Source organism: Aphelocoma coerulescens, chromosome 7 (genome assembly GCF_041296385.1).
Source record: "Aphelocoma coerulescens isolate FSJ_1873_10779 chromosome 7, UR_Acoe_1.0, whole genome shotgun sequence".
Lineage (NCBI taxonomy): Eukaryota > Metazoa > Chordata > Aves > Passeriformes > Corvidae > Aphelocoma > Aphelocoma coerulescens.
The window spans coordinates 30,130,357-30,156,765 of NC_091021.1; the positions used below are offsets into that span (position 1 = coordinate 30,130,357).

Below are 26,409 nucleotides of genomic sequence, written 5' to 3' on the forward strand. Positions count from 1 at the left end.
TCATCTTGGTTTGTATATGAACCCTGAGGGAAAAATCATAAATAAAAGTAACAATACATGGAAAGATACCTGGTTCTTCACAATGGTCAGTGAGGATTCTGGGTTGTATCCACCTTGTCATTCCTGGGAATATTTCATATCTAATTAATACTGAAAAATGCCATATGCTTATATTTAAAACATATTATATACAGTATATTATACATAGCATTTTATACAGTTCACTGAAATAATGAAATTACTGGAGGTGTAAAGTAGTCATTAGTATCAGCATGATATGAGTGCACGGAGAACTGGGGTGAAATTATGACAAGAAAAACTAAAGATGAATTGCCGTATTTAAGGGAAGAACAGTCTGAAGAAGAAGGTGCTGATGGAAACTTCATTAGCCTGGATATTTTTTTAAAAGGTCTGAAGAAGTTTCCATTCTAGTGTGCAGTGGGGAACAATCTTGTGCTGACAAGAGTGAGTGGCTGCATGACCTCAGAGAGATGTTCTGCCTGTAACTTCTGTAATTGTAATTCCTGGTAAGTCTGTTTTGAATTAGAGTCACAGAGCACAAGTAAGAATATGTGTCTTGATTTGATTATGTGCAATTCAAATGGAATAAAATCACAACTTATATTAGATCATCATATGCACTTAGCCTTTGCCCTTCTTAAGGGAGGAGGAATTTTGACAAAGATGGATGCTTCCTTAAACCCCAGATTTATTTATCAAAGAAATGTTTCATTGTGGTCACTTATTTTAGCTTTAGAATATCAAGTTACTAAAGATACAATTCTCCACAAAGGCCTGACTGTGAGATCACTTAACCTCAACAAATACTGGAGCTAATTTTAACAAAGTAGCTTGAGCAAAGAATCTGATAGCAGTAACTGAGCTTCATAATTAAGGATAACAATAGTTTATAAGGTTTGACAAGAAGTGCAGAATCAGCTCTATAGTTATGGTTTTGCCAATGTGAATGGTGCTGTAGTTTCTTTGGGCAGGAGTTCTACTCACTGTCTACGCACAGAATAGGTACCAGGCCTCCAGAGTCCTATTTTTAGCTCTTTGCCATTTTTTTCTCTCCTCCTCTGATCTTGGGGAGATGGTTAGAAGGCTGACCCAGTTCTCCCTGAAGTCAGTAAAATCCTTTTTACTGCTTTCAGTAAGAGATGGATCAGGCTTTGAACTTTGTCTCAACATCCCAACTTCCCAGCAGGAGTGCTGATACAGAGATTTCATCTTTGGCGTTGAAGAGTCAAGTCACAACTCTAAAGAACATAAAGGAGATATCACTTCAGAGAAAGCCTAATAAGTCTCCTAAACTTCAGCCTGCAGGTATAATAAGGGATTCACATCACCAGTCTTTAGTCAAGAATATCAGATCTAAGCTAGTCCTCTTTCTCTCTCTAGTTGGTACTTACTGGCCTCCAGAGATGCCATCTCTTCCATGCCTTTTTCGTGGTAAAACCCCGGTGACAAAGCTCTCTGAATCAACACAAGGAACCTTTGCCTGGAACTGCCTTGTACAGCCCCAGAACTTGGTTGATACAGGCTAGTGCTACCTCATTCCCCTTATCTCATCATCTGCTTGGGAAGTGAAGTCTAGGGCGTGTAGTTTGTGCTTAATGTGATCATGTATCTGATCACCTGCCCTGTTCCCCTCCCTCATGTTTCTCCTGATTTTTACAACCAACATCTTTCTCTGGCTGGTGGGAATGGTTCAGAACACATTGGAGAACTTGGAGACAGTTACCATAAAACCCCTTCAAATATAATAAACTGCTGTAAAATAGTGTGCAGGGAGAGATTGTTCTGAAAAAAAATTGTCCAGATTAAGGCCATGAACTCTGCCCTGGACTACCACTAGACACAGCTATTTTCAATGTAATCAGCCTAGAAACATGCAGCAATAAACTAGTTGCACGTGTAGTTCCTAGCAGTAGATAAAAACTACATGGAATAATTTTCTGTAAAACCACTTGGGCCAAAACCAAAATGCTGCACTAAATTGATGGATGCCTTAAAAATGTGGGGAAGATCACAAAGATATAGGTATATTTCCTTGTGTTTGCAGATTTCATGATTGAAATAGGTCATTATGCAAAGATTGATCTGCAAAGATTTTTAAGAGATAGGAGGTGGAAGCTGGTTTTGTGCATGAAATGGTGCAGAAGTGTAGAATGCCTGATAGCAGTTCACTGAGAATTTCAAGGGTTTGCATGTGACAGTTCTGTCATGGGTTAATACAATATTAAGAAAAAATGCCACACAACCCTAAAATTTCAGAAAGCATATCATTGTATACCTCATAGATTTTTTTTTTTCTGGATAACTTGTGCTATTATTATTTGTGAGGAACTAATCTCCACAGATGAACAGGAGAGATTCTTCATGGGATCTCCCTGCTACAGGGATTAGTCATTTTTGGTGTCATGTTCTTCAGAATACTACAGAAAACTTCATGGATCTGCAGTTTGCAGAAAAGGGGACAGCCACGATTGTCCTTCTAGTAGCAAAAATTTGCTTCTGCAGTTGCATTAGATCTTACCTTCTTCCAAAGTTTTGAACTGTGACGCCAGTTTGCAGGTGTGCCAGATCCCATCCTCCAGCAGGATCTCAGCAGGGCTGGGAATCTGAGCTAACCTCTTCTGGCTGGGGATGATGGGACAAGGAGGCATTTCATGCTTTCCTTCATTGTAAAACTTAATTCTCTCTTGGATTCCCACCCTGACTGAATCCAGGGTTATGTCACACCAAAAAAGTACAAAGTGCTTCAAACAAAATAAAGGTGTGTACCTCCCAAGAGCTTACTAACAAGAGAGCAAGCTCAGGATGAAAATGTAGGGAGCAAGGAAGCAGTGCAGCATTATAGCACCAACCAGGATGAAGCTCTCAGGTTCAACAGCGCTTTGGTTCAGTGCTTCTAGAGAAATAGTTGTGCATGAAAATATTTGATATGTGTAACAACTTCTGGTATGATTTATGTGCACTTTAAGCAAACAAACAGAAGAGAAATAGAGCAGGCCTTTAGCAAATGAGTAACCTCTGGCTTATTTGGCCTGTGCTGTGTGTACATCTCGACAGCTGACAAGAGAGGACAGTCCTTTCATGAGCTCGTCAGCCTCAGGAGCTCAAGGAGAGGGGTGGGTAACTCCCAAATGTGGTTGCTTATTTGAAATGTATCTAAGTCTCTTAAATCTGCAACAGTGAGCTGGAAATCTCTCAGCACCAGGCCTTCCTTCTAGAATAAGCAGGAATATAACCATTAGTTGTTTTTCCTATCATAAACTTTACTTGTTTTTAAAATCCAGACACTTACCTGTGACATCAGTGGACAAAGACAGAACAAGAGGTGAACAAAAATTACTCCATACTCAAAATGCCCTGTGTTCAAACTTTTTGTGCATGACACATTTATGCAAACACATCCAAAATTAGGCACGAATTCTTCAGGGAAGCATCCCTGTATGCTGACAGTGCCTGTCGCAGCCCAGGGAAAACACTAAGTATGGCTCCTTCCACACCCAACCAGCTTCCCTGCAGAAAATCCCCTTTGCCTTCAGAAAATCTTGTGCCATGTAGAGGGGCTGCCACATCTTTTATTATCTGTGCAGTGAAGCCAGAGCTTCTTTTGAGGCCAGTCTGCATTCTTTTTCCCCCAAAGTCTGGGGTCCAACCTACACCCTTTTCACCAGCGTATTTACATCTGGTCATTGTATCAGTGAACTCATCTCATCCTTAGGTAATTCAACACAGCACATGTTGGAGTCAGTAAACTGTGATGGCTTTCAGCAGAGATGGGCCTAAATGTGTTAGGGACAAATGCAGTGAAGCTGTGTTCAGACTGTATTTCAACAATAGTGTTTTGTGTCCCAAATCTGTGCCACATAGAGAAAAGGAAGGCATTTACAAGTAAACTAAATAATACATAAAAAAGCAGGAACAGTCTTCTACTCAGGGAGCTGGACTGCTGTGGGAGCTGTTGTAGTGGTAATGTGTGAAAAACTCAGGAGTGGACTAGACTTTGAAAAATAGTGCTAGCTTTGGCATACACTCCAAATACTATTGGAAGAGGATCATTCAGAAAGGATGCTGTTAACTGAAACCGGACCCTAATTCAGATCACATTAAATGGAACATTTTTTACAAACTCTCAGCTAAAGAGGTTTCCAAAAAATGATTATTAAAACATAAAATTTTGCTGCTGTTAACAGCCTAACCATTATAGCAGTAGCCTGAAAGTGAGGGAATAAAAATTTACTATTGGTAACAAAACTGTCTTGAATATGTTCTTCACAATCCAGAAGGAGAAATGCAAATACCGGATATTTATAGTCAGCCCTCAGAAACTGGGAAGATGAACACTGAATGAGATGTTTTCTTTTTGCTTTTTATAACTGGAAATATTTTCCCCCATTAAACACTTGGAGGTCAGTGTTCCATCTCTGTATTGAATATTTTCTCAAACAACAACTGTTGGCTGCAGCAGGATATTACCTAAGTAGGAACAACATGGCTTGATTCATGGCTTTTATTTTTGACAGTGTTCGTGTATGGCTCAGGAGTACATGTGTGTCCACAGTGTTCAAAGGTATTTTGTGTATATGCATCAAGTTAATGCATTTCTAAACTGAGGAGGATTTTGACAAGGAAGGTGCTACAATTCTGCTTCTATTGAAGCAGAGGTTAAAATTCCCACCAGGAGCAGTCTTAAGCCAATGCCAAGAAGTTCTGAAGATCTAGCCCAGTAATAGAAGCACCCTCAAGTTGATATCTTTGTCTCTCCTTATTTTTGTTAAGTGTTGAATACCAAAGAGCTGTTGGCCTCATTTTGAGTGAAGAAAGCTTTTATATGATGGCAAGGGCTGGCTATGTTTAGTTTGCTAAACACAGCTGACTAAAGCATAGCTCCATGGTTCTGGAGAAGATGACTGCATGTCCTTTCCATTTCTCCTGTTGTTTATGAGACTCTCTGGTGTATTAGTTGAGTGGTGTTTTCCAGAAATGTGAAAAAGAGAGAGAAAGGATAGGCAGGTAGCTTGAAACCTGAGGTAAGTTGAATGGAGTTCCCCTCTCTTACTTGGCAGTGTGGCCTATCTTGGATACATTAATTTGCTTCTGGGCTCTTCAGTTCCCTCTCTCTAAAGTAGGAGTCATACACCTCATATCACAAAGGCCCTAGCTGATCAGGACAGTGCAGTGTTCAAATTTTTAGGTAGTGCAGGGAAGGTACGTGCCCTGGGCAAACTGGAAATGAGCATCACATACTGGCAGCTGCAGACAAATCACATGGACTCGCTCCATTTAGAAATGCATTGCAGAACAGCAGAAAGAGGAAAAAAGCATAGGAGCTTGAAGACATGGTCTGTCTCACAAAAGCCAGTGAAAGGCAAATATTTCTTGGGGCTGAGACATTTCTGGCTAGCATGATTGCATGCTGTAATGTGAGAGCAGTTGGGAGGCCATTGCAGTGAGCTGGTGGCTGAGTGTCACGTGAGGCATGGTAGCCTGAGCTGGTGAGTCCCGCTTGCTTCATTGCATTATCTTTGAGAAATTGCAGGGAACTTGGAAATAAATAAGTGGGAAGTCCTATTGCTGTGCCTGGCAGGATTGAGTTGGAGTGGTGTGTTTCAAATAAGAAATTATTTCATGTGTACTCTGGGATTAGTCTTCGTGGCTTTACACGTTCTCCTTTCACAGATGGCAATGCCACTAGGAAATGCTGCTATTGTTTGAAAACTCTGGTAATCACTTGCTTTCATGCCTTAAGGATAAACAGCCTCTTTCAGGGGTTTACTTGCCACAGTTGTATTACTCATACTGTGTTTCTTGCTTTGTTTGCTGGTAGAATACATACACCAATGCAGACAAGCTCTTGGAGGCTGCAGAGCAGTTGGCTCAAACTGGGGAATGTGACCCTGAAGAGATCTATAAAGCAGCCCGGCATCTGGAAGTTCGGATTCAGGACTTTGTCCGGAGGGTGGAACAGAGGAAACTTCTCTTGGACATGTCAGTCTCCTTCCATACCCACACCAAAGAGGTAAGATGTGCATGAGGGAATTTTGCTGTGTATTGTAGTGTGCTGCAAGAGGCTGTCTTTGAAAACTCAGATCACAGAGAAAAGGCATTTTCACCACACAGGGCTGTACTTATCCAGTTCATTTCATGCATATGAGTAACTGTTGTAAAGAGGAATTAAAATGTGAATTAAGCATATGAGTGTTACAGGACACTAAAATACAGGGACACAATACCAAGTGGTGCTTAATCACAACTAGGATGTATTGTTAGAAAACAAGAATTCTCTTGTAAGAACATGAGTTGATATTAACTCATTAGGTATAAACATGCCAGCAGCCTGATCCTCTGAGGATTCCATTTAAATGTACAGTTAATTAATGTATGCAATATCATTATGTGTTACTAGAAATCTTACATTGTTTAATGAGGCAGACTTGACTTTTCAAAACAACTGTTAAAGAAAAAACAGCCACATACTGATACAGTGAATCAGTGAGGACCTGAATAAATGCTGTTTAGTGTAATTGAAAAATATCCAGAGATAAGACTGTCTTGCCAGAGATACAGTGGACAGGACATCAAATGGGAGGCCACTGGGGATGTAATTAAAGCATACTTCACATTTTCTGCAGTCCAAAGGCCATTCAGTGGTGAGTGACTTTTAAAGATAGGGTTTCTGCTGAGAGAGAAGGAATTAGTCGGGATAGTTGTTTTCATGCTCTGCAGCATCTGTTTGCAAAAGCACACTTGATCAGTAAGATACTCTGAGAAGCTGAAGCTTTGCCTGTGCCTGTTGATTTACATGTTACAAACAAGTTGCATATATCAGGCTTCAGCATGTTGGTGAGCCCCTGAAGTAGAAGGTGCATGCACACCTTTGTTTATATGTGTATGGAAGATGGAGTTACAACATGTCCATTATAGCTGTTGCTACATGAAGGTTTTTCTTTAACATCCTGCTTCTGCAATATATTAAAATATAGTTAACTTTCAACTTGTGGATAATGCTGTTGTTCCCAGAGTTGCTCAAACACTATGCTGGTTTGCCACTAGGGAAACTTAATTGGTTAAATCCTCAGTAAAAATTATTTCATAACAGTTTCCTGCTGTGATTAACCTTGATTCACCTATGCAGGTGATGACTAGTGAAAAAAAGATAGTTACTGGTATTGTGTAGGCTAATTTGGCTTTGGGAAGTAAAGCCTCCCTATGTGAAGGGATTTGGATTGTAGTGCATTTTGCTCCTGTTCTTCTTCAACAAGAAGGGAGTTTGCCTGCTCTGCACACCTGGTTTTAATGAGCTCTGATTTGGTGAATAAAAATGCAGATGTATAAAAAAAATCACATTTTAAAAAAATTACTTTTAAACCCAGTCTTTTGTGATAGCATCAATGCTGCTCATTAGATGTTGAGAGTAAATGCTAAATATTTGCCTCATGTTTTCTTGTGGGACAGATTGGTTCTGTGATGTCTTTTTGGAAAGCTCAATAATTAATTTTTTTTTCACTTTTAAGGAGATCCAGAGTGGACAGACTCTGGGTTCCTCTTTCCTATAAAGGTCCCTTCCAAACCAAACTATTCTATGACTCTGTGACTCTCTCTCCAGAGGGACAGTCAAGGGAGCTGTAGCATTGCTGGGACAACAGTAAAGTCAGGGTGGACACAGGAATCCACGTCCATCATATAATGAATGACAGCCATTGGGTTGGGTTGATAAAGTTGTTCAGTGTCCAAGAGTTCCCCAGAGTCTGAGGACGCCCAGGAGCTCTGCAAGGGGAAGTTTTCACTTACTTACCCCTGTGTTGATTCACTCCTGTAGGGGCCAAACACTCTGATTTTCTGCAGGTTCAGTGAATGTCATTGTGTGCCACTACCTGGCTCCTTCAGTGACATGTTTCTGTGCTGGTGGAAGCCACACAACTCAATACCTCGGTGTTTTTTTGCCAAAACTATTAAGTGAGGAAGTTGCTGAGGTTTTAGTGTTTGTCTGCCAGCTCTGGGGATCCCCACAGACACAGTGAAATAACAAAAGACTGCTGGGGGGAATTAGTGCAAAGGGCAAAGCGTTACAACAGGAGAGCCTTAGCACGTGTTTGGATCTGTATTTGCCTTTTAATGCTATAAATAGATTGGCTTAGGTAAAAATGAGTCATTGCTTGGCCTTGCTGGGCCTTTCTTGTGTATTGTAAAATGGCAAGTTAACCAATGTAATTGTCATTCTTCAATATGAACATACAACAGGTAAATTTAAATAATAACAGATCAATTTAAATCACAGCAGATGTCAAGGCAAAGAATTTTTTTGCTGCAGCTGCAGTAAAATAGTGGGAGATCTGAGGTCCATTGCTGCTGTTTAGCAGGAGCCATTCCAGTCACGGTGCTCACACAGGCCTCCCTTGCCCTCCTACCTACCATGCTGTGCCTGATGCTGGACTTGCTATGACCATCTAAACCCATCTCCTGGGAGTGTCCTGGAGTGAGGAGAAAGCAGTTTGGTTGCCATGCTAACCTGGTTAACACTTGGCTTATTTTGCATTATTCTAGAAGGCATTATTAGTTCCTTAATAATAGCCATCATTATTAAGTTCATCATTTGTAGTTCTTAAAACCATTTCTTAAACTATGAACAACTCTTTCTCTTGTGTCCTTGGAAATGAAAAAAGGTTCCCTTCATATTTTTTTGGCCCTGATGCAGGAAACTATGGCCTGGAAGCATTTTTCATCTAAGCTTCACAAATTCTCACTATTTCAGGTTGTATTGAGACAGAACTGGTGAAAGGAAGAATTAAATAGGAAGAATCAGTCTTACTGACACTTTTTCTTTTTTTGGAATTATTTTAAATATCTTCCTACAATGAACATGTTTCCTCTGACAGTCTTCGTTGCACAGCTGAATTGTGTTTCTGATGTGGTAATTCCCAGGTGTGGATGAGTTGATCGACTGTGAACTTCTCATTGCTTCACCTCTACTCTGCCCACCTCTTCATCTCCACATGCAACTGCTCAGATTCCCACCACCTGAGAAACTTTTAACTGCTCCTACTTTTAAAAAGTGATCTTATCAAAGAACTGTTTCCTTTTGTAGTCACTCTTCCTATAATTTCTTCAGGACAATAGGTAGTGTTGAATTAGGCAGTCATTAAAATGTAGATATCCCCATGGGTAATGTAAGCTCAGAGTGGCTTTTCTATACTACAGTAGACTTGAATCACTGCCTGTTTCATGTGAAAGCATTAAAGAGGATCCCTTCTGCTAAACACTGACTCATACAGTTGAAGGAATATGAAAAATGCAGCCAATTAAGCGTAACAATAATTTTGATGGGTTTTTTAAGTGGCCTTATTTAACAATACATACAATAGGCTGAAACAAGGACTTTTTGGTGTGGTAATAACACTTTAGAGGCATAAATTGGAAGCAGTCCCCTAAGTGATTGTTGGTGGCATAACTCTTGGGTAATATAGGTGTCCTATTGCTATGTCTGTAAATGAGATTTTGTGTGTCCCACTGTCCTATAGCATTCATTATGCTCTTCTAGTTTTGTAGTCAATATTTTCGTACCCTTGTGGACTAAGGCATTTCTGATGGTATGAGCAGAAACCTGGTACCCTGGGAATCAAATCCAATTATCTGTATGGCAGGGTAAAGTTATAAATTATTATCACTGGGATAAATGCATTCAACAGCATCATACCTGAATAATTTCTCTCAGGATTAAGTGTAATTGAATTCAGGTTCTTTCTTCAAATCTGAATCAATTATTGTCAGAATTGTCAGATCTTGCACTTTTATCACAAATCTCATGATAGTTGATGTTTTTCTGTGAATTTCTGCTTCTAAAATCAAATGATGATACAGGATTTTTGGCTGTCATTTGATTTTGTTTAAAAGAGAATATTTTTTGAGGCTCCTGGAGAAGAGGTTGCAGATGTCATAAAATCACACCCTGAAGACTCAAAACCCTCAAGACACATAAGAAAACATCTTGTAATTCCTTGTCTGAATCTTAATATTTTACTGTCTCACAGTTTTATACTTAAGGTTCTGCACTGTACTTTACATTTCCAAGTATTGAAATGTAGACAGGAAAGAGCACTGTCACCATTTCTATATCATTAAAAGCTTTTAAAATCCTCTTGCATCATTAAACGATGACTTAGGTTTGTTGCGTTACTTGTTGCATTGGCTGATAATGCAGTTGCTAACTTAAGAATGAGGAGTAACTTCACTGAATTTAGAGTATATGGGCCTTAACTAAACTACAAAGCAATTCTGCAATTGTTTCATAATTCTTTTGGGCATGAAAAGCATGTCTTACCACCTCTAGGTTTCTCATTTCTCAATTGGCCTCAGATTACCAGTTCTGTGTTGAGTCCAGCACAAAAAAACAGAGAGGGAGAGAATTGTGTTTTCAGATGATGTGCCCTGTGCTTTGTTGGCCCTTAGTGGGTCAGAAGAGCAGGAGGACAAGATGCTCAGTCCTGGCACTTCCATGTGGAGCCTGCCATGAATACCTGGCCCTCAGAATGGGGGATGAGTATGCTCAGAAAATATTTAATGTTGAGAAAAAGGAACTGCCAGATTCCTAACAGGTTCCTACGAACATGAAACCGGAACTTGGCAGAGGGCTTCTGAGTGACCAAATTTGGGAAAATTTTCACATGAATGACATAATGTGTATTCTTGACATCAAGGCTAAGCCCTGCAAAATTTCAAACCCTTGCTTAAAAGCATGGAGGGTCTGGAGCATCTCATTTGAGCAGAAATAAAACTCCTAACACAGGCAAAGTGTGTGTGGTTTTTATCCCTTCATCTCATTCTGGACCTTTTACCTCAAAATTCATCAAGTTCAGCCTTAGGCAGACACCTGGTATGGAAAGTTTCACTCTGAAAATCTTGTCTGATAAGGCCATGAGAAAGTGAGAGCTGAGTCCTGGACCATTAGGTGTCAGACAGCTTCCTATATTATAACCTAAATTATTTGTGGTCAGCAGGTCACCTTGGTCACCCCACAGATGTCAGTGGGGTTACTCAAGTGGGTAATGGAGTGGGTCTGCCCTATCAGTCAGGAACAGTAATAGTGTTTTATTGCAGGCACTGCTAACTTAATTTTGCTTGATAACCAAGACCTGTGAAATTAAATTTTCTCTGCTTCAGTTGAATATTGTGATTAGGAGATTATTTCAGTCTAGATCACTAATTCTGACAGGGCTTGTTCCTCACTTCAAGGCAGAGCTGCTGGGACGCAGGGAGCAGAAAGCTCACGGGGCTGAGGTCGGCTGCTATTGACTCCCATCAGAAGAGTTGACAGAATGTATCAAAGTTAATCATGGAGCAAACATGACAGTGGTTCTGGGATATATCCTGTAATCCTGTCACTCACTGTGAATTGACACAGGAATCAAAGTTAATGTTACTGAACTTAAAAATTTGTTGTTTGACTTTTACTGCTAATATTGACTTTTCAGAGCAATCACCCACTAGATAACAAAGATTTGTGATGCAAGGGATATTCAGTTTAGTGACTCCACTTACTGGCAACTTCTGGAAGTTCTGAAAATATGTTGTTCTCTGAACACATCTACCACAAAGTGTTTGTCTTACACACTCACACACTGCTCCTGTCCTGGACAGCACTTTTATTCCTTTTCTCATATTATGTCCAGATTTAAAAAAAAAAAAAAAAAAAAGGAAAGCATAAAACATTAAAATGACCCAAACTGGCTCTGTGCACATAAAATATTCACTGAGTAGCCAATTCACACCCCAGAACTTTTCAGTATTAGAATTAAGGACAATATGCCTTGTTCAAAAGCTAGAAATTTTGTCCTTCACTGGGATAATATTAACAGCTGATGTAGATGCACAATGGCATGAAAAATCAAACTTTGAAAATATCTGCACCTCTTCTCACTGCAGGGCTGTGAAACATCAAACCTTAGACTTATGCCTCTTATAAGTATGACCATTATTTTTGCTGGGAGCTGAATCAGTGCAGTGGTGGTGCTAGATGGATGGTTGGACTTAGTGATCTTAAAGGTCTTTTCCAAACTTAATGATTCTGTGATTCTATGATTCTAAGTGAATGCTGTTTTGTTGTGTTTGTTTGGTTTTTTTTAAGAAGTGCTCAGTTCCTAGATATTCTCCTATTCCCATCAGAGGTGAATTAGCAGGCAGAAATCAGAGGGTGTGGTAGAAGTGAACTGCCAGATGTGCCAGTACAAGTAACACATGTGCTGTCCCTTGCCTGGGTGGCAGATACCTTGAAGAAGGCAGATCTCCTGTCAGCTTATCATTCTGATAATTGTGGCTGTGGAGAGGGCTCTGCAGGTATAAAAAGTGTTATTTTTGTGTGAGCTATATAAAAGTGCACTTTGGGTTATCAGCAATTAATTACCATGAAGCAGCTAAACAAAAGCAAATCCCCCCCAACTCCAGAGGGTAGACTGTGGCTTGGACCAAAATGCCAACATTCACCAGTCCTTAACTTTGGTGATTCTTTTACAGAGCTAAATCGTGTCTGTAAAGCTACCAAAGATCTGGGACTGAGGAGCCAGGACAGCTGGGGTGGTGCAGGGTGCCCTTCTTTCCTGTCCGTTTGTTGCCCAGAGGCAAGTTTTTTCATGAAGGATTAAGTAGCTGGGAAAGAAAAGAGCTGTGGTATCCTGGCAGCACATCCTGCTCTTGAGCAGGGGAGTTTGAAGCACAGCCAGACCACTAGTGAATAAAATTCTGCCATCTGTGATGGCAAAAGATTGCGAGACAGAATCAAAGTAGTGAGAATTAAATGCTTGTAAATGCAGCCACATAAACCAAATGTCAGGAAGTCAAACCTGTGCATGGAAGAGAAGTTCTTTCCCCCAGTCTGCCATGTGCTAGCCAAAGGATTCCTGTAGACTGCATTTAAGTTCATGCTTTATTATCCACATTTTTCAGACCATTCAGCATTGTTTCAGACCAATGGCTCCACTCAAATATTGTCCTTGGCTTTTGAGAGCCCTTGCATGTGTTTTGTGTGTTGTGGAAGTGGAAATCTCCAGCCTGTATGCCTTGCTCTCCAAACATCAGTGGGTCATGTTGCAGCTAAAAGGGAGTTTTATGAGCATCTTTAAATAGGATGTGCCAACTCTCATAAAGTACTCTTTTATTAGACACATTTCTGCCCGTTCCCCCGATTTCCTGAAGCTGAGGAAGATGAGCTTCTCCTAGTTCCAGTGTGTGGGCTTTAGTGCTGTGTACAAAGGCATCAGAGTAGGCAGCCAGTGCCTGCAATAATGTGTGTACTGAGTAAATCTCCATCAAAGCCATACAGGGACACTCCTATAATTCACTCATCACTCAAAAGACACATTCTGTCTTTCACCTGAAGTGCATGTATGCACAGGAGTCTATTTAACTAGTTGAAAATGGTGTCAATGGAGTGGCTCGAGTCAATGGATCCAGCAAGACCGATCAGTTTAAGAAAAGTTATGCAGTTTTTTCAGTCCTTAGCAAGTTTCAGAATGCTAAAGAATTGTCACAAATTATTTGTTTCTGAGATTCCCAGGGCGTAGTGCACAAAGTTATACAAAAGGCTCAAAGCAACAGATCAGGGTAAGAATCCCAGTGATAAACACAACCAGTCTCTGGAAAAAGCAGAGAGGGAAGGGGTGTTGCAACTTCCATTTGAGAAGTGATGAGATGTTTAGAACCAGTGAACAATTTAGAGGAGAATGTAATGGTATCTACATTTAGTTTAGTAAATTACTGCATTTGTAGTGTGGGAAGCTTCTCCTGCACCAAACTGTTCTGTATCACACTGGTATAAAACTGAGTAAATCTTCCAGTGTAGGAAGAACTTTTCTTAGCCTATTACCAGTATGATCAAGTGCAGAACTTGATTATTACAGTTACTGAAGTTAATTATATCCAAATTCCTAATTACAAATTACATTCTAAAATTATGCTAGAAGAGGAACACGTTTTTACAATTCATGATGGTAGTAGAAGCAACATAGAACATGTACATTTGATTCTTCAGTTCTAAATCAATTTTCTCTCCTAGAGTAAATAGTCCCTGAATTACATTTACATGACCTTGGGCTGGGGATCTACACACTCCCTGATGTAAGCCTAGCTACCCAAATCATATTTCCCTTGAGAGGAGATTATTTTGTGCTATATCAATCTGGTCCACGCAGGACTTGGAAAAAGCATCAGATGTTTAGGCAGTGTAAATCCTTTTGCCATAGGCAAGGTTACTAATTAAAAAGCCTGAGCATACAGAAGCACCAGATGCAGCCCAACCAAGGATGAATGTCAAGAAATTGGCGAGGAAAAGGGAAAAAGCAAGAAAGAGGTTTCAAAGAGATCAGATGGGTTTTTTCACAGAATGTTCCCTTTACACTTGTCATTTCTTCCCAACCAGTTTGGTGGTATCTGACAACATCAGGTCTTGCAGCAGGGAGTCTGATGGGTTGTGTCTTACCATGGAAGTCGCATATTGTGGCATTTCATACATAGTGTCTGGTCATATCCCATCCTGTCACATTTTGTTAGTGCTGTCATTATGTGACACTTCCATGGTGGCAGGAGGTCACTTTGCAGCTCATCATTGCAGACCTTGTTTTCTGTATTTCTGTTGACGTTTCCTTGAGAGCTTGAATGTGACTTCGGACAATGTTGTTGAAATATGCTTCCAATTTACAACAACCCATTAGTTCTTTCAACTGAAATGGGACTGGATGCATTCTAAGTGTGACTAAATACCAGCTGATGAGGGTTAATTGTGCTGGAAAGTTTTATTTTTTCCACCATGTTGGTGTGGGGAAATTAAAGTAGAACAGACAATTTACTGAAGGCTGTGCAGTCAAGCTGGCTGCACAGCAGCATTTGAACAGATGCCTAAACACAAGTGCAGGCTGAAGTTCTGCCATAAATTAACCTGAACTTGAGATCTGTGCGACTTCCTAGTGCATGTTATGCATTCCTAGCTAAATTTTACTGCCATAGAATAGGTTTGGACAAGCCTGGCATAGTAGCAGAGGGAAATAGGGTTGATGGACATCTCTCTCTGGAGCAGCTCTGCTTGTGTGGTTTTGGGCTTTTTTTCAGCCTGCCCTTGGTTCTCTGAACACTCACATTGCAATTCATGGAGTGACAGCAGGATCCTTGTATGTCACTGAATTCTCCTGCATTCTGTCCTAGTCTTCATTGCTGTGGTGAATGTTCTGTTCCTGAGTTGTCATGACCATCCTTTGGGGCCTGCCCTGCAATTACCGGATGCTTCTCTGACATAGTAAAGGGGTGGAATATACACCCTGGGAAGTTGCTTGTTTCCACTGATATCCTTGTTTTGAAGACTAGCAAAATGCTGTACAGTGGTAAATCTCATGGATTGAACTGACTGGTTCTTTGCGCTGCTCCCATTACTCAGTGCTTTTAAACTGCTTTTGAGGGGATTATTACTCATCTCTGTCGTTTACAAATAGCAGCATATAAACATTGGGTGTTTAAGAGTTATTCCAATCATGCAGGCAAGATTTTCTTAGCAATCTCTTTAGGTTTTGGATTTTGTTTAAAGTGGTTTCTTGCTCTAAGTCAAAAGCATTAATTTTTAGGTAACAGGCACAGGTGTCCTTCAAACCTCCAGTAAGTGGTCTCACTAAATACTTGAGTAAAATGGAGGGTATTTCATCAGATGAAGTAGTTGGGAATAAAGAGCTGTATTGTCTCTTGGATGGAGGGAAACTGCCTGTGTTTTATATCCAAGAAAGACACAAATGTTGCTGTCAAAATGCATGAGGGGCGCGAGATGCTCCCCCAAAAGAAAGGAGGGGTGTCATTCTTCTTTCCCACTGTTCTAATAATCAGAGGAGAATTAGTTTTCTTGTTTAAAGCCTTGATAAATAAAGCCTCAGTTGTGGAGCTACTATGGACCTTCAGCATGTATGTCTTAGGGATAGGTATTTACCTGAGATTCCAGTGTAGCTGACAACTATGACACATTTACATGTAGTTTGCATGAGTCAGATTTGTGGCTGGATGTCTCTGATAGACTTAATTCAGGTTCTACCACTAATGCATTGGTATTTCCATATCCATTAATCATATTAAAGCATAGATCAGTTGAAGGAAGAACAAAACTTACTTTTGTGATACTTCTTAATTGTTTTCTAGGATTCTGTATTATTTGTTTAGTACCTGTCAAGTAACATAATGCAGAGATTATCTCCTTTTCTGGACACATGCATCACTGGCAAACTTAGTGAAAATCACCACAGGTAGATGTGGAAATACTGTCTTTATATGTGGAATATGTATCTACATATATCCCCTGTATGGGATCAAGTGGTACCTTGGTAATAGTTTGAATTATGTATGAGAATGGGACAAATGCACACAAATTTTGTTCATGCTAAGAATGAAAGTCAGTTTCTGCAAATATGAAATAAGAGTTGTGCTGTGCAATAGGTCAGATATAGATGAAAAATGGGAACAGTTCCTTCAGTAATCTATCTAGCTTAGAGTAGGTCACAGCATGGACTGGAAATGCACAAGGTATCCAGTGATTTGGGGGTTTAACTGTCAGGATTTTTTTTAATCAGTCAAATACTTGCATTGGAATGAAACATCATGCTCTAAGAGGGACTGATTTTCCTGAGCAGTGACAAGCAGGATGTGATTTCTGTTTTATGATTAACAGCTGTTCTGACTGTGGTGTTGCAGTGATACAGAGTTGGTCTGTCCATTGCTGTGGCATTCACAAGCGAGGCTTGGTAACAATTTGTTTCAGGTGCTGTTAGTTGTATCACAGAACCTAGAAGGTTTTGGAATCACGTTCCTATTGTGAATTGTTCCTGAAAGGTCTTCCTAATCTTATTAATATTGACTGATTCTTTGTATTAGGGTTTTCCAGGGATTGGTGGAGTCTAAAGGATTAAAGGGCTCTGAGTCAAGGATGACCTAAATTCTGATAGGTTTTACTATGCAAATCCTTACAGTCAGAGGTCATTAATGGAAACATCTGAAGCTAATATGAGTTAGTGTATTTGAGTGCTCTCTGAAATTAATGAGTGTTTTGGTTCCAGATGAACACAATACAGTTTATGTTTAAGTATTTTAAAACTGCTTCGATTTAGAAGCCTACTCAAAAAGTGAAGTAGGATACTAAGTGTCCAATGCTGCTGCTGAAAAGCTGGTTTCTGGAGATACTTTTGAACACAGGACTTTCCTCTGAAGTTTGGAAACTTTCTCCTCTGCCCTAACATTGATAATTTCAAGAAAACAGCAGATTCCTAACAATGAACAAAGTTCCTTATTTCACTTTCATTTTTGTACAGAAAATTCCCTGAGCTTTATTTTTGTTAAGTTGACAAGTGAACTAAGAACTGCAAGAAATTTAAAAACTACTGTATTTCCCACCTCAAAACAGAAGGATGATTTATACACATAGCTATTTTTCTGTATTTACAAAGTACTCTATTACTTTAAGGTCTGATAAGCAGAAGTAATATTCCCTGAACAACCTGGTCCATGTCTGTTATAGTCCAGCTGTCCCTACTGTTTGAGTGGGTGCAGGGATTGGATCAAAATCAGGAAGATTCTCAATGTAATTAATATATAAAGGCACTAATGCAATCTCCTTTATGGTAGCTTCCCGAAGTTCAGCACATGGACCTCAGACCAAAAATGAAAAAGCCTTCTATTTGGCTCTTTAAGTATATTTTCATTTTTTCACTTCTTTCTCATGCCTATTTACTTACATTTTTTCTTTTATTAATAGTTGCCCTTTTATACCACGCCTTTTACCTAAGAATGTGAAAGTATGTAAATATCCCAAGAGAAGACATTCCGTTTCAGGCCAGTAGTAGGGCAGGCCATTATGATTATGCTATTTATGAATAAACAGAGGCGTTTACCCAAGATATTCAAAGCTGACTCTGAAAAGCCTACAAGTTAGGCATATGTTTTAATACTTGTTTTTGTAAGTCTGTTGAGCAAGGAGTCAGTAGCAGAGGTGGGGACAGAGCACAAGGCGCTGGGCTCTCCCTTTTCTGGTATCATGAGTGTGCTGGCCCAGGTTCTAAGTTTGATGATTTTGGTTTGGACTGGGGTGATATCCTTGAAGTCTGTAGTGTGTGTATAGTGTAGCATTTAGTGACTGGCCTTAGGTGTGGGCCCTGGTTTATGAGAAGCTTTGGCAGCTGGAGCTTTGGACGTCCCCATCCTCCTCTAGTTTAATGTGGACGTGCAGAATTCACAGTCGGAGGAAATGCTGTAGGATGGGATCCAGTGCAACTCGTTTTGAACACAAACATTTTTACCAGCTCTTTGCCACCCACGCACAATGTCCTCCTCTGCTTCACGTTCACGCCAAGGTCCCTGTGGGACAAAGCCGTGCAGTCCCTGGGACGGCAGGAGAAGCCGGCGCCGCATCCTTTGACATTTCCCAGTGCGCTGGCGCTGTTTCTCACTCTGGTACTTCACTGCTACCTCCAGCACATTCCAGCAAAATGTGGGTTAATGGGGCAGGCGTGGCACAGAATAGTGTCTCTGGTGGAATCATTAGGGTTTGCTGGCAGGCTGCCAGCTCGGTTGGTGCGATTTTGCAGTCACTTTTCAGCACAAGCTTAAAGGGGAAACCTCGGTTCGCTTTAAGCCTTTACAGCCAGCGAGAGGCTGCCGGGGCATTCCTGCCCCTGTCCAGACCTCTGATGAACAGCTGGATGGAAATTCTCATCTAAGCACTTGCAGTGATTTGTTGCTGTGATTGTGGCTTTAAAACTGGTAGTCAGGACTATTCAAAATTAATGGAGCTGCATGGGGTTGATTGGTAATATTTCTGTCTCCTATGTTTGGATTTTCTCAGAGTTAAAATGCAGAGTCTGAGTGCATTTTGAGGAGGGGGTTTAAGTGCTGGAAACAAAAAAAAACCAAAACCTCAACCCCTGGGAAAGCATAGCTGAGCAGGCACAGCTAGACTTCAGTCAGTACTGTACACACATACCAAAGATTGTAGGTCTGTCCTGCAACAGGCTTCAGCTACATGTGAAATTAATAGCAGCTGATAGTGCTCAGCTCCTGAAAGGGTTAGGTTATCACAGCTGTAGGGGATTTTAATTTATTACTTGTGTAAAGAGTTAATCAGAATAAAATAATTAGTTATTATGTTAGTATAATGAACAGAAACTGAATTTTTTTTTACAAAACTACCTGGTATTATGTTTATTTTACTTTATTGCTTTAAATAGAATCAATAACAAATGTATCTTTTTGGGTTTAGAAATTTGAGGTCAGTTTTCCTGTGAAGCATGCAGCCCTAGCTAATGCCTATTGATCTGGAATTAGAGAGCAAAAGGGTTAAATCTCAATCCCTCTCTGATTTATATTTCCCTCCCCTCTTCCCAGCTGTGGACATGGATGGAAGATCTGCAGAAGGAGCTCTTAGAGGATGTCTGTGCTGACTCTGTGGATGCAGTTCAGGAGCTTATCAAGCAGTTTCAGCAACAGCAAACAGCCACCCTGGATGCTACCCTCAATGTTATTAAAGAAGGGGAAGATCTAATCCAGCAGCTCAGGTAAGCATCCACCTGGGGCAAAGGTGTTGAGAAATCTGATGCATGCTGTGCTTTAGGGGTGCCTAAGTTGGGAAATGCAAGCTAGGATCAATTGGGAGAGTTTGTTAATTCTTTGCTTATTTGTAATTCTTCAGATCCTTTGAAGGATCCTTTCAATGTTTTACTGAAATTACAAGGAGTGATTTGTGTGGACTGATTAGAGTAGTCTGTGGATGAACATGGGTTTCCTGTTTGACAGAGAGATTATTTATAGGCACTGGCAAGTGAATTGAACCAAATGTGTTTGAAGTGAATATTTTTAGTTGGTATTTATAGAAGATTGTTAAATGGTTGTGAGCTGAGGCCTTGTGATTTATATGGTTTAGTTTCCTAATGTAGGATAAGTGTAGTCCTCTTAATAAAATACACACGTGTCTAACAGTCTTCACTGTTTCATTTTGCATGCAGCACCCTTCTATTTATCTTTGTGTATGTGGGGTTTATTCATAGTGTCAAAGAGGCTCTTATACTGCTGATTCTACTAGCACTATGAATTAAACCAGCTCATTTTTGCCTAATTTAAAATACATGAAGGAGACTAACCCCAAGAATTTATCAGAGGGTGGGGGGGAAGGGGTGTCGAGTTTTTTGTTGGGGGTTTGTTGTTTTTTCTTTCTCAATCTGCAATTATCATCAAATGAATATTTGCAGAGTAAGCTTATACAGAGTTTGTAGTTGTGAAATCTCTCTCATTTGTTGTAACAGTGGTTTTCTGTGCCTTTAGCTTTGTTGACAGCAGTGAAGTTTTCCTGCCCTTTAGGGATGTTACTGGGCACTGAACCATAACTTATTATTTAGATCTTTGTATTGGTACAGGTTGCCCTTATCCACATGTACATGGTGTGCATGTTCTGTATACATTATAATATGCAAATATCCCAGGTTTTATGCATTTCACCAGGCTGTCCCAGATAGTTACAGCATCCTCACCCTGAGCTTTCCTAATCTGATGCCTTTACTTTTTACCTGAGATGTGCAGAAAGTCATGAGCCATGATAGGAACCTGATAAGAAAAGCCTAAGATGCTCTAGAGTAGAATGGACAATGAGGGTTCTGTTGGAGCTCTGCCCTTAAGAGCCCTCCTGGAGTCCTTAATTATTTTACTACTGCCACATGCTGAGCTTTCCTCTAATCTTTTTCTTGTCATTCTGGATGCAGAGTTTTCTCTGCTGGGTCAGAAAAAAAAAAAAAGAGAGATTTGAAAGGACTGCTCTAGGTTTTGATTGTCATTCAGCCCTGGGCAGCCACACTGGAGAGCCCCTGGAGATTCCTACTCCTGCTGTGTGTGATTTGCTGGCATCACAGGAGAGGGTGAGGGACCCAAGCTGTGGTATTGCTTGCCAGTCTTAGAGTTGGAGAGGAAGGATCAGGAGTAGACATAGGTGGGTTCCATCCTTCTATTCATCTTTGCTGATGAGATCAGTAGGAAAGAAACATGCTGAGTAGGCTAAATGAGCTGCCAGAGGGGAAGGGGTTTTAGCTGAGAATGTGTCTGTGGCCAGCTGTAGCAGGTCAGTCAAAGGTCTGCATGGTCACTTACTTACATGCAAAGAAATTGTTTGCAAAGTTTAGGGCATTTCTGTGAGATCAAAAAAGGCAGTGAAATTATGGACTAAAGATTTTTTTGTTATTCTTCCCAACTATTGGAATGGCATCACTTCAGTTCAAACACCCATGGAGAAAAGTCTGAAAGGGACCCTGTACAAGCCCATCAGGTGGAGTGTGGAGTGGTTTGTGGGGTTGCAGAAAGTGTCTACATTGAGAGTCCTTGTTCTGGTTGTGAGATTGGCCTAAAGGCTTTTTGCCTGCACCTGAGTTGTGGGGAATTGTGGAGAGTGGCCAGGGTAATACCTGGAGCTGAGAAATCAGTGGAGCATGGGGAAAAGGTGAACTGCAAGGTGATGTGTGGGACTTGAGGTTTCCTTAATGTGAACGTGGTCAATTCTTAGTTTCAATCTTGGAAAAGTGATGGTGGCCTCAGCTTTGAGATGTTGGAGACATGGAATTCGTGTCACACTTAAATGTTTGCAAAATATCAAGGCAGGTTTCGTGGTGGCTGTGTTTAACAAAAAAAAGTTGGGTTTGAGGTCTGGCTTGTACTCTGGGCAGTGAGCAAGGTGGAACAAGGTGAACATATTTGTGCAAAGTGATTCCCTGCTTATGATGGAGTTAACACCAAAACCAGATAGAACAGCTGCCAAACTTTTGAATGCACACAAAAATTTGCAGCATTGAACTGTCAAGATGAGCTGGTTCAAGTGTTGGATATGAGCACTCTGACTAACTGCAAAGCCTGTAATGTGATCCCAGACTCTTTCAAAAAGTGAAAAGTGAACCAGAACAGTGTGAAAAAATGCAATGAAGCTGCCTCTGTGTGTGCCCACTCTTAAAAGCTTTCGTGGCTGCTGGTAATGGTAAAGAACACACAGATAAAGAAAAAAAAGGAAAAACTAGAATTGCTGCAATCTTTCCTTAACACTGGATTGCATTTCAGTGTGGATCACCTTGTACCTGCCATGAAGAATAGATGAAGATTGCAAACGCTACAACAATGAAGAGAATGAAATACACTGCTCTTATCAAGCATGTCAGAACTCAGGTTAAAAGCAATAAAATTGCTGGAGCTTTGGAAAGTTTTACGTTTCTTGTCCTTATCTTTGAGAGAACAGATTTTGGTTTAGAGAGGATCACTTGTGTAATAGCACTCTGTGTTTCCTCCAGATAGGCGATGAAAAGCTCAGCTGCCTGAACTAAATACCTTGCCTGGGACTGCTCTTCCCACAAGGTCTTCAAGGCCTCAGTGACTACATCAGGAGCCCATACCTATCAGGAGTAAAACAGGCCTACCTAGCAACTCTGTACATGTCATGATTCACATTGGAAACACTTTTCACTCTTTCTTATCAGTGCTTTACTGAGGTGATTGTTGTTCTCAACAGTCAATGCAAAGCAAACCTTTTGAACTGCGGTTCCAGGGGTGCTGCTGGGGGCAATATTTCTGCTCATCTGTAAAAGGCAAAACAATGACTTGCTCCAGTGAGATGTGAAAGAGCAGGAATGTTCGTGGCTGGAAAAAAAAAGCCAGTAAAGAGCTAGGTATCTTGCCCATAAGCTTCAGAAAATGAGTATTTCTCACTGAGCTTTCTCACAGTTAAAGCACTGAAAGTGGTTTTAGGAGCACAGTGTTCATTTTAAACAAAGTCAGCAGCAATCTACTGAGTCCAATTTTATGTTCCCCAAAGTTTATTTTGGGGATTTTTTTTTCCAGTAATTTCCTTGAATTTTAAAACTCTAATCCATAGCCTTTCAAAGATTAGTAAGGATCTTATATTTATTCTTTCCCAGAGTTTCTCATTGCCAGACAGAGCAAGAAATATTGTGGCAGAGGCATGCAATCTCAGAAATGTTTTTTTTCTGTAGGGAAATCTTTCTTGAACCAGACTAGCTAGGGATTGCCAATACCTTATCTAAGGAGACTTAAAAAAAGTACCAGATTACTACTCTTAAACTTTTATATTGCATCAGTCACTGAAATGCAAGTGCAGCTTGATTTGAAGAGTGAAATGTTTAATGAAAAAGAATTTCTAAAACTGTGTCTCTAGATCCCGTGAGAGATTATTCAACACTAGTCTTGAATAATTCATTGAGTAATTTAGATAATATATGAATAGTAATAATCCTGCATTTGAGTGAAGATTTATTTCATGTCCTTTTATAGAAGACAGGTGCTGACTGAAGGAAACAGAACTTTATTGGATGCAGCCTCAGATTATGCTGTAGTTTCAAAATTTCTGGTTGTTTTCATTCCTTCTTCCTCTGTACAGCTCTAATGTGGAGGCAGAGAGAGATCCTGTGATTACCAAGAATGTGAAAACAGAGTGGGGCAGAAACCATAACACCTGGAGAGAGAAATATTGGTGTAATATTCCCTTATAAGCAAGGGAAATCAGTAGTTCTTGCTTTAGAATAATGCTGGAGCATCTGAAGTTCAGTGTATTAAATATCAAGTAGTTGAGGGAAAAGAGGTGAAATACATCCAAAGAGCTAATTACTGTGAAGTTAATAGTATTCTGTATTTTTAACTTCATTCTCAGTCTTAGATGTCCAGGCAAATGCTTGTTCCTTTCCTTCAAGGCACTTAATGAAAACAGAATAATGTGTGTGTTTTATTGCCTTAGAACCTGAAAGGTGTGTTTTAAACACAGCCAAAATGACCCTGTGTAAGTGCCCAGTTCAGTTTAAAAAGCGTCTGCTAAAGATTATGCTTGTTTTTTTCTCCATTATGCTCCCTGACAGTGTTAATATTTAAGTTGACTGCTGTTGTTTTATTCTGACCCTGTGTGATGACAATTTGCACAGTCTTTCCAACAGTATATTTGATAGGGGTTTCTGTTGTCTTAGTTTAAATATACCAAATAATGCAGTTGCTATCACGCACCTTTGAGCAGGTTGGATGGAGAAAACCATTGCATCTGAATCTTGTTTCAGCTGACGTGCCAAAGCCAAGATTAAACTTTGGCTTCAGAGCTTCCTTTCTGGCCTTTCTGAAAGTTGAGGGACCTTGTGTGGAACATTTGAGGATAAATTTCAGTTCTTTATGTCTGCAAATGGTATTTATCCATAAAACAGTCACTGAAAAAAAAATTGATGAAGACATAGCAGACTTTAGGTGAACCTATATATACATGAAAGCACAAGTAGAAAAGGAACTCAGGACTGTCCTGTGCCCATGTAAGACTTCTTTCAAGAACAGCCAATTCCCCCTTGGCCCTGGCTCACCAGTTAAAAGGTCTGCTCCCTTCTGCTGCGTGTAAATGGAAAATGTAACTGGAGCAGTATCTGACTTGCCACAGTCACATGTCATTTCACTTCTCCAGTGAAAAGACAAGTCAGAATCTCTCTTAGAGTGTTGGAAAGGTGTGTTGGGGTTTTTTTGCACTGTATTCTGTATCCATTTCTGTACTACATAATCCAGAGGATATCAAGGCATCCCTAGCCGTTGGTCTCAAATACTCATCATTCTAATTCAATTAGTCTGTAAGTAATAAGGTAATGCAGGAAATTAACTTGTAAAGGTCCAGGTGGCTGAATAGCATCTCAGTTTGATGTGAGTATAGGCAGGAACAGGTGACCCTGTAGCATTAAAGGTGATTGCCTGCCAGTCTCCTCATGAGAGCCATTGAGATTGATGTGCCATCTCTTCCCCTGCCCCTCCCAAGTGTGTAAGGTCACAGTGTCACCACACAAAAAAGGATGATCCCCCTGCTCAAACTTTGTGCCGAGCTCAGGAGCAGGAGGATTTCAGCAACTAGAGGAGATGAGTGTTGCACACACTGTTCCTTCCCTCAGCCCTTTGTGCTTGGGTTTTCTCCTCAGCAGCACACAGAATCACAGATGTGTAGTTCTTGCTCTTTTGCCTGCCTCACAGCTCAGCTTTAACCCTGCTCTCTGCCTTGCTACAGGGACTCTGCTGTTTCCAACAACAAGACCCCCCACAACAGCTCCATCAGCCACATTGAATCTGTCCTTCAGCAGCTCGACGAGGCCCAGGTACAGATGGAAGAGCTCTTCCATGAGAGGAAGATTAAGCTAGACATTTTCCTTCAGCTCCGGATTTTTGAGCAGTACACCATTGAGGTAAGAGCTGGCTGCCTGACCTGAGCAGGGGGGAGATGTGGGAGAGAGAGGACACATGAACATAGTCTCTGAGGGTATGTCTCGAGCTGTTTTTTTGTGCTCAGCTGTCCAGTGAGGGGGAGAGCAATTTACAACCATTCTTTAATTCAGACTGTTGGACCTAAACTATACTTTGGGATAAACTGCCAGAATGCACTGAAATAGGTACATGGGTGCTTAGCTGACTATACTGAGAATCTGCCTGCTTTGCAGAGAAGCTTTATGAGATGCCTGTTATAACTCTCTGTTGACATGAGTCACTTAAGGATTTGAAAGTCGTGTGTCACTTATCAGTGAGGTTTGTCTCTTCAGATACAGATACATGCCTGTCTTTAAACCACAGAGTGAAAACCATGTTATGCATAAAAGGAAAGGCTGGTTTTAATTTAAAAAGGAAAAGAATATTAGAGGGGAAAGTTAAAGTACATTTTATGTCTTCATGCAAAAAAAGGTCTGTCAGTTGTGTTTTGAACTTATGTTTTGGAATCAAAATCACTGGATGGAAAATTCATCAAAACATTAATAATTGGGGTATTCTTGGACTGAGAAATTTCGAAGAGACTCCAGCCAATCTCAGTAATTACTTACTGTAGTTCTGGTAGGACATGATGAAAAAAGAACAAAATGTATATTAACTTGTACACAAAGTCCATGAGACTCATGTCAGTGCTTGTGTCCTTTCCTGGGACATGTTCCTCCTGCTGTATCCCCCTGGTGCTTGTTTAGTTCAGGGAGCAGGTGTAAGTGTTTGAGGATGATACCTTCCTGAAGGTATTGTTGGTAAATCTCTGCGTAGTGTCAAGGTGGGTGCTGGTAACTAATGGGAGGTTTAGAATGCCACGTTACATTTTGTGTTTAAGGCATGGCATGATGAACTATAGTGGAATAAAAGGCAGGAAACAGGTGTCCTGTTTCCTAAAAGGTGTCCTGTTCTAAAGCTGAATGCCAGAGATAGGAATCAGCGAGGAGTATCTGAGCTTTTCTGTTGCAACTGCACGGTGAGGAATTTCACTGCAGTCTGTCCTACAGTGCTTGTTAATTATGTAAATTGGAATAGTTTCCTTTACTCACCAGTTATATGCAGCCTCCTTGCTATTGAGAGGCAGTATTCTTTGGTTGTTTA

At 40.4% G+C, this 26,409-nt stretch overlaps 1 protein-coding gene across 20 annotated transcripts in view; it reads left to right on the top strand.

The window, feature by feature from the left end:
* The window catches only part of KALRN (kalirin RhoGEF kinase), a 503,525-nt gene that overhangs the window by 297,321 nt on the left and 179,795 nt on the right, over nt 1-26,409 (top strand). For 17 of the 20 annotated variants that reach the window (XR_011152025.1, XM_069021109.1, XM_069021107.1 and 14 more), the window contains 3 exons: nt 5,840-6,031; nt 19,402-19,571; nt 25,073-25,247. Coding sequence is in view for 19 of the 20 variants with exons in the window: in XM_069021109.1 (XP_068877210.1) it covers nt 5,840-6,031; nt 19,402-19,571; nt 25,073-25,247 (537 nt within the window). In the remaining variant the exon portion in view is untranslated. The other 3 variants (XM_069021121.1, XM_069021119.1, XM_069021120.1) reach the window with 3 other exon arrangements.